The 16,157-nt window shown below is 40.0% G+C and overlaps 1 protein-coding gene across 1 annotated transcript; it reads left to right on the top strand.

Moving 5' to 3' along the window:
* Window positions 1–7,179: 7,179 nt before the first annotated feature.
* Window positions 7,180–12,840, top strand: socs6a (suppressor of cytokine signaling 6a). The gene is made up of 3 exons (XM_005722549.2): window positions 7,180–7,562; window positions 8,015–8,084; window positions 8,412–12,840. The coding sequence occupies exon 3, from the start codon at window positions 8,538–8,540 to the stop codon at window positions 10,146–10,148; it is 1,611 nt and encodes a 536-aa protein (XP_005722606.1). The 5' UTR covers window positions 7,180–7,562; window positions 8,015–8,084; window positions 8,412–8,537; the 3' UTR covers window positions 10,149–12,840.
* The last annotated feature ends 3,317 nt before the right edge of the window (window positions 12,841–16,157 follow it).

Raw genomic sequence — 16,157 nt, 5'->3', positions numbered from 1 at the left:
AATCACAGGCGATCAACAAATGTCTGTCTCTTGTCGGCATCTTGTTTGTCATGACCCATGTGATGTGCAGTTTGGTTACAGACCACTCTCATTTGATGTTTTGAAAGTTTCCACAAACACCCTGAAGCAATTTCTCTTTCTAGCATCAGCAGTGTTTTAAGGCATCTCTCAAAAACTCTGAAAGGCTGTTGCATTGCTGACATACTGAATAAATTAAATCTTAACAGCATCTATGTTGTCCTGTCATTAAACACAGATGCTCTCAAAAATCAAAGTTGATGTGATTCACCTCTTAACACGACTACAGGTGTAAATTATTTTCATATTCTAGCTGTAGAAGCTCTCACACTCGAGATGGGACGTGGATGTGATCCGCAGACAGGGTGATAATTAACAGACTTCGCAAATGATAATTTGATATCCTAATAATATAATCACACAGCTTTTGCAAATTCCAGGAGGATTTAAACCCATAATTAATTTAGCCAGATACTATAGGGCATGTTTTACTATCATATTAATGCATTAAGCATTAAAATGGATATAAAGTCTAATCCAAGACTCTTTTTAAAAATTTCATCACATATAGATTCTTCTCAGCTTGCTTCAAATGTATATACAACATTTTATTCCGTCGCAGTCTTTGCCAACATCAAATACAGCTTTATTGCTCCAGAGAGCCACGTATGAAACATAGCACAAGGTAAGCCAGATATTCTAATCTAAGGTGATGTTTCATAGCTGTACTATTAAATGCAAAATCCAATTTTTATACATCTATTCAATTTTGAATGCATTTGTTGTTGTTGAGAACCTTTGCATCTTGACCAGAATTGAAAACAATGCTTTGTGGGTTGGAACAGAGCTTGTCTGCACAACATGAGTCATATTGATGGGCTTGCCAGAGGGTCCATTGACCTGTGGAGGTTAAAAAATTTATTCCAGTTCTCTCAGCCTCTGATATAGTACACAGGACAGAGTTTTTATGAATGTTTCTGACATTCTACAGATGTACAATGAGAATACAAAGTGGGAATTCTGACATCCGAGCAGCTGAGGAGGTCTTCTTTTACCTGGAAGAAAAATACATTGCCCTAGGTCAGACTAGGAGTTTTCAGTAGCTGTTGAGTATTCACCAAAGAGTACATCACTTCATTGTTTGACAACCACGCTGTGTCTTGGATCACTTGTTAACACCAGCTCCAGACAGGAAAGAAAACACAAAAACAGAATAATTGAAAACATGGGGTAAGGTGAAAACATGGTGTTATTCATTATCCCGTTTGTTTGTCATGAACTCTGTTTTCCCCTCTGATATTTACACAAAATCTCCCTATTTGGTGTTTTGTACTCCCATCTTTTAATTTATATTTAACACTCATCCTGATGACATATTTAACCCTTAATCCACCCTTTGTCCACCCTTTGGAGGAAACTCATTTCCGTTGCTGGTATCCACCTTCTTATTCTTTCAATCACTACCACAGCTCGTGACCAGAGTGTAGACTGATTTGTAAATCGACAGCTTCACTTTCTCACTCAGCTCTCTTTTTACCACAACATACCAGTATAGTGTCTGCATCACTACTGATACAAAACCAATCTGTCTGTCCATCACTTGTGAACAAGACCCTGAGATACTTGAACTTCTCTACTTGGGTCAGCAACTCATCCCTGACCCAGAGTGGGTAAGGCCCCATTTTCCAGCTGAGAACCACAGCTTCAGAATTAGTCTGAAGCTATGGTCCTAATTCTCATCCCAGATGCTTCTCACTCAGCTGCAAGCCACCCCAGTGTGAGATGGAGGTCACTCCCTGATAAAGCCAAGAGAATCACATTCATCTTCAAAAAAGCAGAGATGAGATCCAGAATCCAACACCATCCATCCTCCTAGAATTTCTGTCCATAAAAGGCATGAGCAGAATCTTTGACAGAGGGCAGCCCAATCAGACAGCAGTACCCACCAGGAATGAGTCAGAAACTTTCCTGGAAATGCAAACCAAGATTTCACTACATTTGTATAGCAACCAGAAAAAAATTAGCACCAACTAAAGCTGTAAACACACACTACAGGCAGTTATAGCACACAATCTGTCTCATTCTAAGCTCAGGGCTTGCCTTTCTACCTTCCTATCTTTGTTTTGAGACCAAAGGTAATACCTTTTTCAAGCAGATTTTCCATATTGCCAGACAGTCATGTCAGCAGGGGAAGGACCTTGATACTTTGTGATTCTTTAATTTAGGATAGATAGCAAAGATTAACTAAATAAATAGTTCCATTTATGAAAACTAAGAAAGGTCTCCTGGGACCCCCAAATATTTCTGTTTTTAAAAAGCACTAATCAAAGCAGAAATGAAAAACAATCAGGTAACATCACTAGGAATAAATTGGCTGAAAAAGTAAAAACAAATTAGAATGATAGACAAAAACCCACCTGTGAAATACGACAAAAATGCATCTGCATGGACCCCACTCGACAGGGTGAGGGTCAATTTAAGGATTTTTAACATTGTAAATCAGAAAGAGCTACTTGTTATCTGTCAGCTATTTCACATCAGGCTAAATTACTTATATGCCAGAAACCACCTCGGGCACTTTACGAATGTAAGCCCGTTCTCTGAGTGGAAAGCATGCCAATTTAAATACTTTGAAGCTAGATTTACTCTCAAAGCATCTCAGCGTTTGGATTCTAAAGCCAATCATGAGTCATTTACTTGTGCCAGACCGTACTGGGCAGCACAAATAAAAGTAATGAGCACTAAACTGTTGATGTCTATTCCATTTTTAAGATAACTTGCAGAGACTAAAAGTCCCATAGAGATTTATAGCATAAGCATGGTTGAATCTTACTATAAAAGCAAGATCTGCCACATTACAGATATTCTCCTTGGATCTTTCCTTTGATTTATTAAATGAAAAAAACAAACATTCTCCCAAACTCAAACTACAGTGCTGATTTGGTTTAACTAACTTTCTCATTAAAGTATGAAAAAGGGCAAATCATAAATAAAAAATGGTGTAAACGCTAATAAGGCTTCATTTTGGTGGAACCGACACACAACTGTACATCCCTACAAAATCTAGCACCTTTCTTTCTACTATTACTTCCACTTGCCTCCAGGCCATCAGTACCAGCATGATAAATAATGATGTCAAATTAAATGCCAATAAAAGTGACATCATCCTCATTGGCAGAAATATCAGAAATATGCCCATTTGCTTTTTCCGTGGGGGAGAAAAAAGTCTTAAAAAGTGTGATTTTGGGTAATACTCTCTTGTTTTCCACTCATATCAATAATGTCTCATGTTCAGCCTTCTACTGTACTATTTCAACACTACATTCTTTTCTTCCTCAATGCAACATGCAAGTTCTTGCTCTCACCCTGGTCACCACTTGCTCGGATTACTGTCATTCGTGCTGGCCTCCCCAACAAACTTTTTAATCAGCTTGAAATGGCACAGAATTCAGTAGCAAGGATCATTATCAGCACCAGGTCCATCGATCATATCACACCTCTCCTCATTCGGCTTCACCTCATTTGCTCTGTTTTTTGTTTTACTGCATACAACACAAGTATCTGCTCTTTACTTTCACGGGCCCCCACCCTTCCCCTTTATCTCTCAGATCTCCTTCATCCTTAAACCCATTTGCATACTTTACACTAACTACTACTACACCACCTCCATCAGCTACACTCTATTACACAGGCTAAATCACAGTTCAAAATTGCATGTCAACTATAATATTTAGTCGTGTTTTCCATTATGCTTGCTGCTAGTTTAGTGTTTGAAGGTGACCTCGGGTTGTTTTGAGAAATGCAGACAAATACATTTCTTCTTCTTTCTTTTTCTTCTTATCATTAGAAAGGAGAAGTTGTTTTTTACACTGTGGTTAACAGAAGCAAGATTAACAGTTTATGAATATCTGGAAGCTGCAATCAAAAACTAAAAATATTTCTCCCTGTTTTAGAAGAGATAGATAATAAAATAAAATGCCATTATAACATACTGGTATGACACCAAGAACCTTTTTTTTTAAACTCTTTGAAATCATGCCAAATGGGAGGGAAGGGGGGTAATTATCACAAACACCATTTAGATCCACCTTTAATGTGTTTTTCATGGTTGTGGAGCTAACTATTTAGGCCAGGGCTCAAACAGTCCATAGAGGTGACTCAGTAGCTGGTAAAGGCACACTGGCACATTTGGCCATTTGGTAGCTCCCCAGTTTGATTGCAATGACTGCATGTTAATTTCCTGCTCTCTTTTCTACACCTCATTTGTATGGCCCCTGGATGCTATGCAACCCCCCCAAAATCAACAGTTTTTTTTTGTAAGTTAAAAAAAAAAAGAAAGAAAGAAAAAGATCACTTTAGCAAAAATATTCAAAAGCTGAAAAATAGTAAAAAAAAATGGAGACATCATCTTCTCTAACCTCTGCTCTCTCTCTAATAATATGTTGAATTAAAATCCACAAAAATGTCCACATGTTTCACAAGAGCTTGCTAGGTGTTGCTGTTACAGCTTTTCATGCGTAAAACCAGGTCAGCTCAGCTAATTACCAAACCATTATTGTAATTGTCCAAAATTCAGCAGCCCATATGGCAACAAAATAAAATGAGCTACTAGCAGAATTACCCATGTGAAATCAAGGGTGACGGCATAACGGGCCCAAAGAAGAAGATGAGCAAGCATGGACAGTTTATTCATTGTTTTAACCAGGCTGCTGTTGTGATTGAGCTCTATGACTCAGCTATATAACTGAGTCATTACCTTGTATGCAGTCACAGTCCATGTACTAACAATCAATGCACATCTCAGAAGACCTCCTTAAAAATCTGAGGAGGGAAAAAGGTAAAATGAATGTGATTAAGAAAACCCATGAGATCACAGCGCTACGCCATCATCTTAACCTAAAATATTAAGATCCTACTCGAGGTAAACACTTCCTGTCTTATTCTATAGTCACTCCTGAAACAAAACCCAAGTGGTCCCACAAGCCCTGTCACAATCTGACATGCCTGCTGTACCCGTCTTCCGCTCTGCTGCAAGTGTTGAGGATATGAAGGTGGGCACCAAGGGGAGCCCCCCCCCTACGATCCCCCGATGGCAATGAAGTCAAGTCGGAGGCCTCAGTCAAACTGAGGCAAGCGTAGCCACATTTTGCAAATAATTTATGGCTGATACAGTGTTCATTAGAAATTAAGATGAAATGCGGGGAGCCTCCCCTTGTGTAGGGATGTCTCATTAAAACAGCGCAGCCTGCTCCACGCGTACAGTCTTCCATCCTGACTTGCGATTTGGTGTTTTGAATCGTGCTTATACATAAATTCAAATTATTTGGGAAATATTGATCTGAAAAAGAGAAGGAGACAGAGAGAGGGAGGGAGGGAGCGAGAGACGGTCATATGTTGTGCCGTGTGGCGCTTGATAACACAGCGCTGATACTCAGCTCCCATTAGAGCAAGATATCTTTTCTGTAAATTCTAAACAGCCTGCTATTAGCAACTATTTGATCTGTTTGTGCTGTCATGACAAAACAGACTTATTCCCACAGTGAAGCATTTACTTGTTTTTACAGCCTGCCAACAAATACCAACCACACAAAAGTTTGTTTGTCAGGTCTAATTTAGCTTGTAGAAACATCGCATCCTTGCTTCCCAGTGTCCTTGGTGTTATATCTAAAAAGCTCCCACCCCTCCTCTCTAGCCTCTCCCCACCAGCCCTCCACTCCCGTGCCAACACATCAAGCGAAGGCAGCCTGATCAACCCTAATAGGGCCCGGTAATTAGAGTCTTTGCATAGAGCCTGTCTGCACGCAGCTGCCCTAAGCAGGTTGGGGAAGGACTGCCATACTTGACAGTGTGGAAAAAAACAATGTAATGTTCAGTATATGGACCAAATTAGCCTGGCAGTAGTAAACACAATCTACTTTAAAACAATACTGACACTAATTAGGCAACCAATGTATCATTTCAGAGTTCAAGTTTTAGTTGCTGTATCAAGTACTTGAAGTACTTTGAGAGCCAACTTGATGTCGTGCGAATACAAATTAGAAAGACCTTTCTGCAAAGAGGCCAAGCACAGCCAGCATTAGGGAACAAAAACAGGTTTGTAGCTCTGCTGTTATGTGATATCTGCAGTGGGAAGTTGATACTTGATTGCTGAACTGGGGACTTTACATGCCATATGAAGTAAATCACATGCGAATAAGCAGGAATGTGGCCAACTTACATTAATTAGCAGCTATGCATATTCACACACTGTTTTCTGTTTACAGAAATTTGAGAAGAAAAAACAAATAGAAACAAAGCTGAGAACAATGCCTTAAAGTTTTACATTTCTCTACAATAAACAATCAGGACATGACACTATGGGTTAATGACTGGACTACATATTAGTGATTAAGGACAGTTACCCCCACCCCTCCACTTCCAAAACTCTTCAGCCCTTCATTATAGATGCAACTTCTGTCACACTAAATCTTCCCGTGCTGCGGTTCTATTATGAAAAGTCCGAACAGCTTGGATCATGCATTTTAAAAACCACTGTCTGCGAGAGGGTGGTTGCACCTTATGAAAAATAATCTTTTAGTCATTTGTTAAAATGCAAAATCACCCCAGAGACTGCATCGCTAATAACTTCACACGGCCCAGAAAGCTGGCTCATGTCTCTGCAATCATGACTGAACTGAATGGGCAAGTTTTGCAAGCAACAACTTCCCCCGCCACCCAAGTTTAAGCACTTTCTCTTTTCCAGTAGCTTTTTCAGCAGTCCTTTTTTCAGTTTTTCCTGTGGTGTAACACTTCCACTTCTGATGCAGCACAGAAATGAGGATGCATCTTAAATACGTTTACTTGAGCTAAATTGAAAGTGTGTTGAATTCTAGCCTACAGGTACCCTTTCAGACATCTTTACATCTTCTATTTTTGCATCTAACCCCAAAGTATTAAGCATTAACAACTCCTTGCATTAAAGCAGTTAGAATTAAATGTTTTCCCAGATTCACATTTAAGGGTATAAATAAATAAATCTCAGAAAAAAAATATATTTTCATGCTAATACATTTTTCCTCCTTGATTTGATGTGCACATGATGTCGGAGTAGCAGGGCTGTGTGTGGTTGTGCTGGAGCTGCTGTGTGTCTGATTCGCTGCATCTGAGTCCTCTGACTCTGCTCCCACAATTCAACAGGCAACAAAGGAAGAAAGGAAGAGGCCGAACGCTAGAAAGTGTTAGCCAACCTAGGCTTGAAGATGTCAACTTATTGTTTAATTCTGCTAGGCAATTTAAAGCTATATGTTTAGAGTAGCACAGGGTCCTGCCATATAATCGCTTTGCGCTTTCTGTTTTGCGTGGGAGCCGACTGAAGGGAAGGTGATGGTAATGTTTTCGACAGAAAGCGCTAACAAAGCTAGCTGGCTCAGGTACTAAGCCTGTATAAGTCAAGCTAACATTAGCCAACAATCGTCAAGGAGCGAAGCTTAAATGAAGGTGTTGTGCAAGGCGAATGCGTAAACCTTCGTGCTGTCTTGGCCATCAGTACAAGCAGAAGTGATCAGGTAAGAGGCTATATCGTGCGTGTTTACAATAAGTGGTTACAGGTATTTACAAATGCACTTTTATTGTAAGCATGCTAACACTGGTCGTTAGCAAAATTTTATTATAGCATCTGAGCAACACAGCAGCTCTCACATTGGCATCGGATATGATCTCGGTTGGCTTTGTTTGTTGTTGTTGCTATTTCAATTGCAATGGTAATCATTGTAACCATCGGTGTTGCAATATTGGCGTTAAAGTGAAAGGCTAACAACCGGAGCTAAGCTACATCCATGCTTTTGTGTCCGCAGGCCTTTTCAGGTAAGGACAAATGTAGCTGAGCTTGGTCTGGTTATTAGAAACCACTTTAAATGTTAATGTGCGTGATTGACGATGCACGTTTTCCTCTGGTAAATTCACATGTTAATCAGACGTGAACATTTCAAATGAACTGGCTTTGTGTTGTTTTTGGTAGCATCCAATGAAAGGTGGTGGAAGTGGAACTTGACCCAGCCAACTGAGTCACCATTTTCCTGCTCATCATGGTGAGTAATCAGGTTGCTGCTGTTTTTGGTTATCAGACATCTGTTCGTGTTTGAGGATCTTAAATTTGAAATATTTAGTGAATTAGATATTAAAACTGATGATATTGTTTGTGTGTGTGTGTGCTTGTTTGTTTTTGGTTATGTACAACTTAAAAGAGAGAGTGGGAGACTGTGTTTAAGGGCCACAATAACCTTCTTCAGTGCTTTATTTTTCTTTATGGGGTTCAAGGGCTTAAGTCAATATTATGAACATAATAAATAACAATCTCAGAGTGTGCTTTAAAAGTCAAACAAAGAATATCTTGCATGTTTTTTCTCTCACTACAGGGTTTAATGGCTCCACTGTGTGCATGACTTGTTCCATGTGGCCTGATGGGAGGACACGGTGGATAGTACTTTCATCAGGATACCAGGAGAGCCATCCCATGCCCTCATTTTGGAGGGCCTGTCAGAATGAAGAAGATAAGCCTTAAGACCATCCGCAAGTCACTCAGCATAAAGGGCAAAGAGGAGGGTGACTTTGTCATGCTCCAGCAGCCCTCGGTGACTGCAGAGTTTTCTAAGGATGAGTCACTTTTTGGGGGCTGCTACACCAAAGAGCTTTCTGCCTGTGATATTGCTAGCGAAGATGAAAAAGGGGGACAGAACAAGGGCCGCTCAAAGAGTGAGACTCTGATGGGATCGCTAAAGAGAAGGCTGTCTACCAAACAGAAGGCGAAAGTGAAAGGCGGCGCCTCGACCATAGGCTCAGTGGACGATGAAGACACCTTCTCATCTAATTCTGTCCCGATCAGCTTCAATGAGGTAAAAGCTCAGAGACCCCTTAGATCTGCATCCCTCCGGAGTCACCATTATAGCCCTTCTCCGTGGCCTCTGCGGTCTGTCAACTCTGATGATGCGTGCATCAAAATGGAGGTAAAAGTTAAAGCCATGGTTCACTCTCCTAACCCAAGTCCCAACTTAAACGGTGTCCGGAAAGAATTTCATGATTTCCAGATGGAAGGGCTCCTTCAGGACCAAGCAGAGTCCTTAAAGAATCTCCAGCAACCGCAAAATGGTGAGCTGCATCTAAATATTGATGAAAATGATGTGCCTGTGGTGCTGGGGTTGACGCCCCAGGACTACATCCAGTACACAATGCCTTTAGATGAGGGAATGTATCCCGAAGGGTCTCACTCTTTCTGCCTGGAAGGTTCCTCTCCTATGGAGGTGGTGACAGAGGCAGGCAATGGGTCCCTCCACACAGAGCAGGGACAGGAGGAGCATGAACTGGTGAATGGGATACCTCCAGATATATTCATGGAGACCTCAGTCAATAGTATTCTTATTGGTTCTGCTGGCATGATGCTCCAAAACTCAAGAGTGGAGATGCCACCTCCCCTTTCTCCACTCCTGCCACCCATGACTAGTAATGGACATATTCCAAGGACATTTTCGGGCTTTAGCTCTGCAGACAGCCAGGTAGCTGAGAGGGTAAGACACCACCTCAACTTTGACCCAAATTCGGCTCCTGGGGTTAGTCGGGTATACGACTCAGTCCAGAGCAGCGGGCCCATGGTTGTGACCAGCCTGACGGAGGAGCTGAAGAAGCTTGCTAGGCAGGGCTGGTACTGGGGTCCCATCACACGCTGGGAGGCAGAGGAAAAGCTGGTCAACCTGGCCGATGGATCATTTCTGGTCAGAGACAGCTCTGATGACAGATACCTGCTCAGCTTGAGTTTCCGATCGCAGAGCAAAACCCTCCACACCCGCATCGAACACTCCAACGGACGCTTCAGCTTCTACGAGCAGCCCGACGTGGAGGGACACACATCAATTGTTGACTTAATCGAACACTCTATCAAAGACTCAGAGAATGGGGCTTTTTGTTATTCCAGATCTCGCTTACCAGGATCTGCAACCTACCCCGTCAGACTAACCAACCCAGTATCTCGGTTTATGCAAGTGCGCTCCCTGCAGTACCTTTGCCGCTTTGTCATTAGGCAATACACAAGAATAGACCTTATCCAAAAACTGCCCTTACCTAACAAGATGAAAGATTATCTGCAGGAGAAGCACTACTGAGGATACGGATGGTAATTTGCACTTTTGTGTTCAGTTAAGAGATTTACAAAAGGGGTTTACAGACAACTACAGTTTTGAGATGATTGGTTCTGGTGGCTCTTGATTTGTGTCCGTGTGACCCTGTCACTGTTCGGCCCTTCATTCCACTATTCTGGGGTTTTTTGCAGGAGGCTCTACTTCCAGAAATGTAGGCCAGCACATAATCTATCGCAAAAACACAGCAGAGATATACAGCCAAGTAATCTTATCCGAATGCATCAAGTGCAGAAGCTGATGTTGGTTACATTAACAATAATCCAGCTGTGCAAGTGTAACAGTTTTTTGTTAGTTTTTTAAAAGAAATTATATCGGCGTTGAGACTGCAGAGTAGGGAAAAGAATATTCCTCTAAAATTCTATCACTTGTTAAATTCAATCTGTAGTAGATATGAAGGATGATTCCAACATGGAGCGGTATTTTTTTTTAGGTCTCTGCAGACTGACCAATTTGGCTCATCTTTTGCTGTTTTTTTTTTTTTCCTTCACTTACAACACTCAGACTGCAAATGAGAACATTATGCATCTGTACTGTGCTGTTAGTCAAATAGAAAGATAGGGCATCATCATATTTGCAACGACTGACCTATTATTCTGATTGTAAATTTGCAAAAAGAAAGATTATAAACCTAACTCCTCATTCAGAGGATTAAGTTTCTCCGTGACCCTTTATTGGCACGTGGCAACGCTTATACGACCAATACTTAAGTGCTTCTGTCTTAATATGGGACCGACTTTACTTTTGGAGCTTGTCACACGGCTTATTTTCAGCCGTACTGTTAAACACATAGGCTTTAATAAACATGATTATCTGTTGATGAAAGGTTTACCTTTAGTATCCAGGATTTACAACTGTATAGCAAAAGATGTCCACAATCTGCCAGCCTGCCAGAGCCTTCAAACAGATCATTGAGAGACGTAGCTTTAAATTATATGGCTGCATGCAGCCATTATACATTGTGCAAGCCTAAAGGTACTGATAATGCTGGATTTTAATGTTGTGCTGTTTGTGGTAACAGCATAAAGTTTATGTATAAACCTTTTTAAAATATGCTAAAAGTGAAAAAAAAAAATCTGCTTTGGGAATGTTACAAAAACTGCACCGCAGCTCAGGCCTAACAAGTTTGTCACTATGTGTAATGCTTTTATCTGCATGTTATAAAGGCTTTAAGACTGTCAATTAAAGGCAATGTAGAACTACACTAATTGAGAGAAGATGTCACAGTAAAAGGGGGGGGGATTTTTGGCTGTTATTAAAGCGCGACACTGAGTAAAAGGCTGTTAAATGCGCAGTTGCATTTCCATGGGCAGTTTATATATAGACAAAATTGCCCTCAATTTACTTATGACTGGGGGGGTGCAAATAAACAAACAAACAAAAAAAACCAGGTCTCTAGTCAATTGACAATCTGAATGTAGGGATGGCTGTTTCTTAGTCTCTTAATGCCTGCAATGAGCTGGACACAGATCAAAAGAATCCTAAAACTGAGGATGCTTAGGTGAGCGGATTTGGGAAAGCCAGAGTTGAGTCCTCCTCGCCATCTCGGAGTGATGCCAGTGTTTCAGCATATGACAAAAGTTCAGTCACAGCTGCATGTTGTCATTAGTGTTACATGGGTTTTCAGGACATGTAAACAGGCGTACAGTTTTTGTCATTGCTCAGTCACATTGTTCTCAGTCTCCACAGAACTGCACTACCCCACGGATTATCTCTCTACTGGGCTGTTTCTGCCAGTGTAAAGGGAAGAGCACACAGTATGCTACGCAAGTGCTTTATATGGATACTTGACAGGGAATTGTGCTTTCACATTATGAATGAGCATTTCTTTATATTATTATTATTATTATTATTTTTTTGACATCAGTGTCCTTAAAAGTATTTGGAACAACGTTGGTAGGTCGTTAGCGCATAGTTCTAGATTGTTAGCTGGAAACGGTGGTGTCTGCGGAAGTTACTATGAATCTAGCACAGCAGAAATTAGATAGGAACTTTGAATGGTGTTGCATGTTTAAAAACGTAACCTTTTAAAGCTTTTGAGTTGTATAGGAATGAAGGATTTGGGTCGTGCGTTCGGCTGTGTCGAGAGATGTTTCTGTCACAAGCATTGGCTGGATATTCTTTGTACAAGAAATGTATTTTTCTTTCTTTTTGAATTCTTGATTTTTCTTCTTTTTTTTTGGTTATTTTGTTTTGTGACATTTGCCATCTGGGGGATGTGGTTGTATAGAGGGAATGTGCGCTTGTTTGAGGTATCCATTTTTATCTGCCTGCAGACCATTTTCAGAAAGCATGGGAAGCATAAAAACTACATTGACACATTATTTGCACTTGAACATTTTTTATACTTGGATCCTCTCCTGCCTACAGTTTTCCTTCAGATGGTGTGTGTGCGTGTGTGTGTGTGTGTGTGTTTGGTTTTTTTTTCCTTTTAATTTTAATGGTTAAATAGTCACATTTGTCCCAATGTGTTCATATAACTGTCAGATTAAAAAGAGTTTTTGTTGTCATATCTGTGGGATAAAAAGGGTAGTTGACCAGCATCATTTCAAAGCCTCTGCAAATGCTCATTGGCTGTCAAGGAATGGGATCACAGCATGAATGTTGCTATTAATCATGTTTTCAGTGTGTTTGTATGTGTTTCAGTTGAAATGTGAAAAATAAAATGTTAGTCTTTTTTTTTTTTTCCATAATACTATGTTCTTTTAAATGTATTGCCATTAAAATGTTTAATCTGTTATCAAATTTTGACACGCAGGAGCCAGTTTCATACGGTATGCTGCTGTGATTTCTCGAAATACTAGTTTATTATTAAGCATTATTACCTTCAAAGTTTGATTCCAGAGGTTGATGCTTGTTCAGACTGCTGACGCTTTTTGTAGTGAGAACAGTTGTTAAGCACTAAACAAGCTTCGAGTTTTTGTTTGTTTTGTTTTGTTTTGTGCATCTCGGTGAGTGAAGGTAATTGTTTACAACATTTAGTTTGGACATGCCCCTCTCTTTTATTTACCCTCTCTCACGTGAATATCTTGGTACAATTTGAAAACTCTTTGTTATTATTATTATTTTTTTCTTTTAATGTGTTATACACATTTGTGCTGCTTATAGATATGATTGCCTTTCTTGTATTTAACAGTGTGGGCGGGGCGGGGATAGAATGTCACCAATGTAGATGTATGTACACACAGTGACTTTGGTTTTCATCTTGGGAGAGCAAAGCAGATTTGTAGTCAAAGGAGAATTAGTAGCGATTAGTAAACCCTCTGTAGAATTACCAGTTCACTCCAGTTTACATTGGTTGTCAACTTTCCAAAATAGATGGTCTTTTTGTATTTTTCTTTTGGGAAAAAAATCAACAGTGATTTATTGCACATTTTGGATACAGTTCAAGAGTTTTTTGTATCTGCCAATTATAAATTATAAATAAAACTATATTCTAAAAAAAAAAGAAAAAAGTGGTTTTTAAAGAGTTTTTTATGGCAGGATGAAGCATGCTGATTTTGTTTTAAACCATACTTTGTTCCAGCGATGCACTTGATAAGAGCCGGGTCATGCGTGCAGCCGTGTTAATGGGTAAATCACGGAGGTCTTGAGGATATTCATTCCACAGTGGGTGCAAATTGGCAGCTAATCCCAAAGCCCCGGTTTCCTAATTTACAAAGACAATGCAGGCGGTCTTTGAATACAACTGAGTGAAGCAGAGACTCTGGGGAAAGATTAACAGCAATGCTACCATCTTGCTTTAACTTCACTTTAAGTTGACTCTGGAGAAATACTGAGTGAGTTCTTGTGTTGTAAAGTGAGAGGAGAAGATGGGAGTGGGGTAATGGTGTCAGCTGTGGACTTGGATCTGCTGAAACATGGTTCGCATGATGATTAGGAGGTAGGCTTTGTTAACTGCTGTGTCTGACAGGCCTCTCTAGGCATTTGAGGTGAAGATACACAACTGTTTACTCTCGCCGCCCGGTTCGGGATGATTTATTCATGGCGCACACTGGTGGTCGCATGTCATATAGAGATGCCTCCATCATAAAAGGACTCATCTCTGCCTTCCACTGTTACCTTTTTTTTTTTTTTTTTAATTTGCAGTTTTTCAAACTGTTTATATTCAGAATATAGCGGGGGAGGTTTAACTTTGCTGGCAGAGTGCAGCCTGTCATATTGTGACACAGCATCTCAGCAGTTTTGTATTTGTCTGCAGACGTCACATTGGCCTCATTCACCTTGCCAACTCATACCCAGGAAGTTGCCTGCGTTTCCTCACTTTAGTGTACATCACTTTTGTGTGGCTTTTTTGAAGAAATGCTGTCACTTTTGTCGTCGCTTATGCTGCTTCAGCATTTAACTCCTCTGAAGAAGCAATCCTGACACATCACATAAATGGAAATTTAAGTGCATTCTGTCCAACATACATAATCTACAGTTTATGTTCATGAAAGTCAATAATCACAGTTTGGTCTGGTGTAATGTGGTCAGTGGGAGGAAATGAGCATTTGACACTGTGATTAATTTATAATTACACCCCCTTACAGAGAAATGAGCAGTTTAATTTTATAGCTAAATATAATGTATCAACAAAATCACAAAGGAATAAGGGAAATTAGTTTTAACGAGTCTCAACTTAATTATTAACAATTATCAAGGCAGCATTCGCAGTTAATTGCACCACTTTGTTGAGTAGTATACCAGCACTCCTAGTATACATCTTTAACTTGACCTCCATAAAAAAAGTCCAAAGATCTATTAAAGGATGTGAGGAACAAGACTGCCTATTTCCACAAGGCTCGAATGGACTATAAAAACACCAGAAAGTAGTTTGGTAAGAAAATTACAACTTTTGGCAGTTTGAACAGTTTGAAATGACCCCAGAACTGCATAGCAGGATTTCCTTAAATATCTCAAATCACACTGAGTGTGTGATTTAATAAAACCGTTGGTAACTAATATAGTATAAATTCTTGCGGTGTCTATAAAGTACCCAGGCTCAAGAAAGCCATTGTTCAGGCCCCTCTTAAGGTTACCAGTGAACACCCAGAAGATCTGATGAGATTTGGGAGAATGTGATGTTGTTAGATGAGACTTAAATTGAGCTGTTTGGCATCAGTCTGTTTGCCATGATTGGAGGGAAAAGTAAACCATCGCTACTGTCAAACATGGTGAAATCATTATGCTTTGGTGGTGTATTTCTGCCAAGGGTACAGTGCGATTGAATCCTTGGCAGAAATACACACTTCATGTAGAAATACACAAAACATTGAGGGAAAGGGCACTTGGCCAGGGTGCTTTGACTAATTTCACAGGGTGTGTATTTTCTTGATTGTTTTCTTGATTTGATTACCAAGCAAATCCAAAATTGAAATGATAAACTGCTCATTTTTTCATATTTGGGATCATATTTCCGGCATTAAAGAGAGTCCGCCTAAATGCTTTTCTTCACCAACAAATATGTGTCTCTGTTTTCTATGCAAAGCAAGTGGACTACAAAAGAATATCTCTGCTACGCAGAAAAAACTGCATTCAAAAGTATTTTAGGAAATATGTTTATTGGCTTTCTTTTCATTGTGTATGAGTAAATTGACATCATTAGTATTTAAAAAGGTGCGTGGGAAACTACCACTAGCCATTTTTAGTTTACCTTACTTAGCATGAAGGCTAGCTCAGGCAATCTCTAACAGCAAGTCTGCCTAACAGCATCTCTGATTTATGGAAGCCCGTTTCTGCCACTAAAAAAAAGAAACGGGCTTCCATAAATTGAAATTTCGAGTTATTTTTCTCGAAATTTCAACTTATTAACTCGAAATTTTGAGAAAAATTGCGCGAAATTTCGAGTTAGCTCTGCCAATCAGTAATCTACATAGATAAAAACTGGATCGCAACAAATCGGCGCTTTCGAGAGTACGTTTGGTGATAGTAACGCCATGTGATTCAGCTAGTAACACAAGGATTTCATCATTTGTGAAGCCATGCTGAAAATAA

The sequence above is a fragment of the Pundamilia nyererei genome, unplaced genomic scaffold, assembly GCF_000239375.1.
Source record: "Pundamilia nyererei isolate P.nyererei 1_Seehausen unplaced genomic scaffold, PunNye1.0 scaffold00007, whole genome shotgun sequence".
Lineage (NCBI taxonomy): Eukaryota > Metazoa > Chordata > Actinopteri > Cichliformes > Cichlidae > Pundamilia > Pundamilia nyererei.
The sequence above is the reverse complement of the archived record's forward strand: the minus strand, read 5'-3'. Positions and strand labels throughout refer to the sequence as shown.

Bases quoted from the DNA above. Each gene is read 5' to 3' on its own strand.
- socs6a (XM_005722549.2), top strand. From the start codon at position 8,538: ATGAAGAAGATAAGCCTTAAGACCATCCGCAAGTCACTCAGCATAAAG.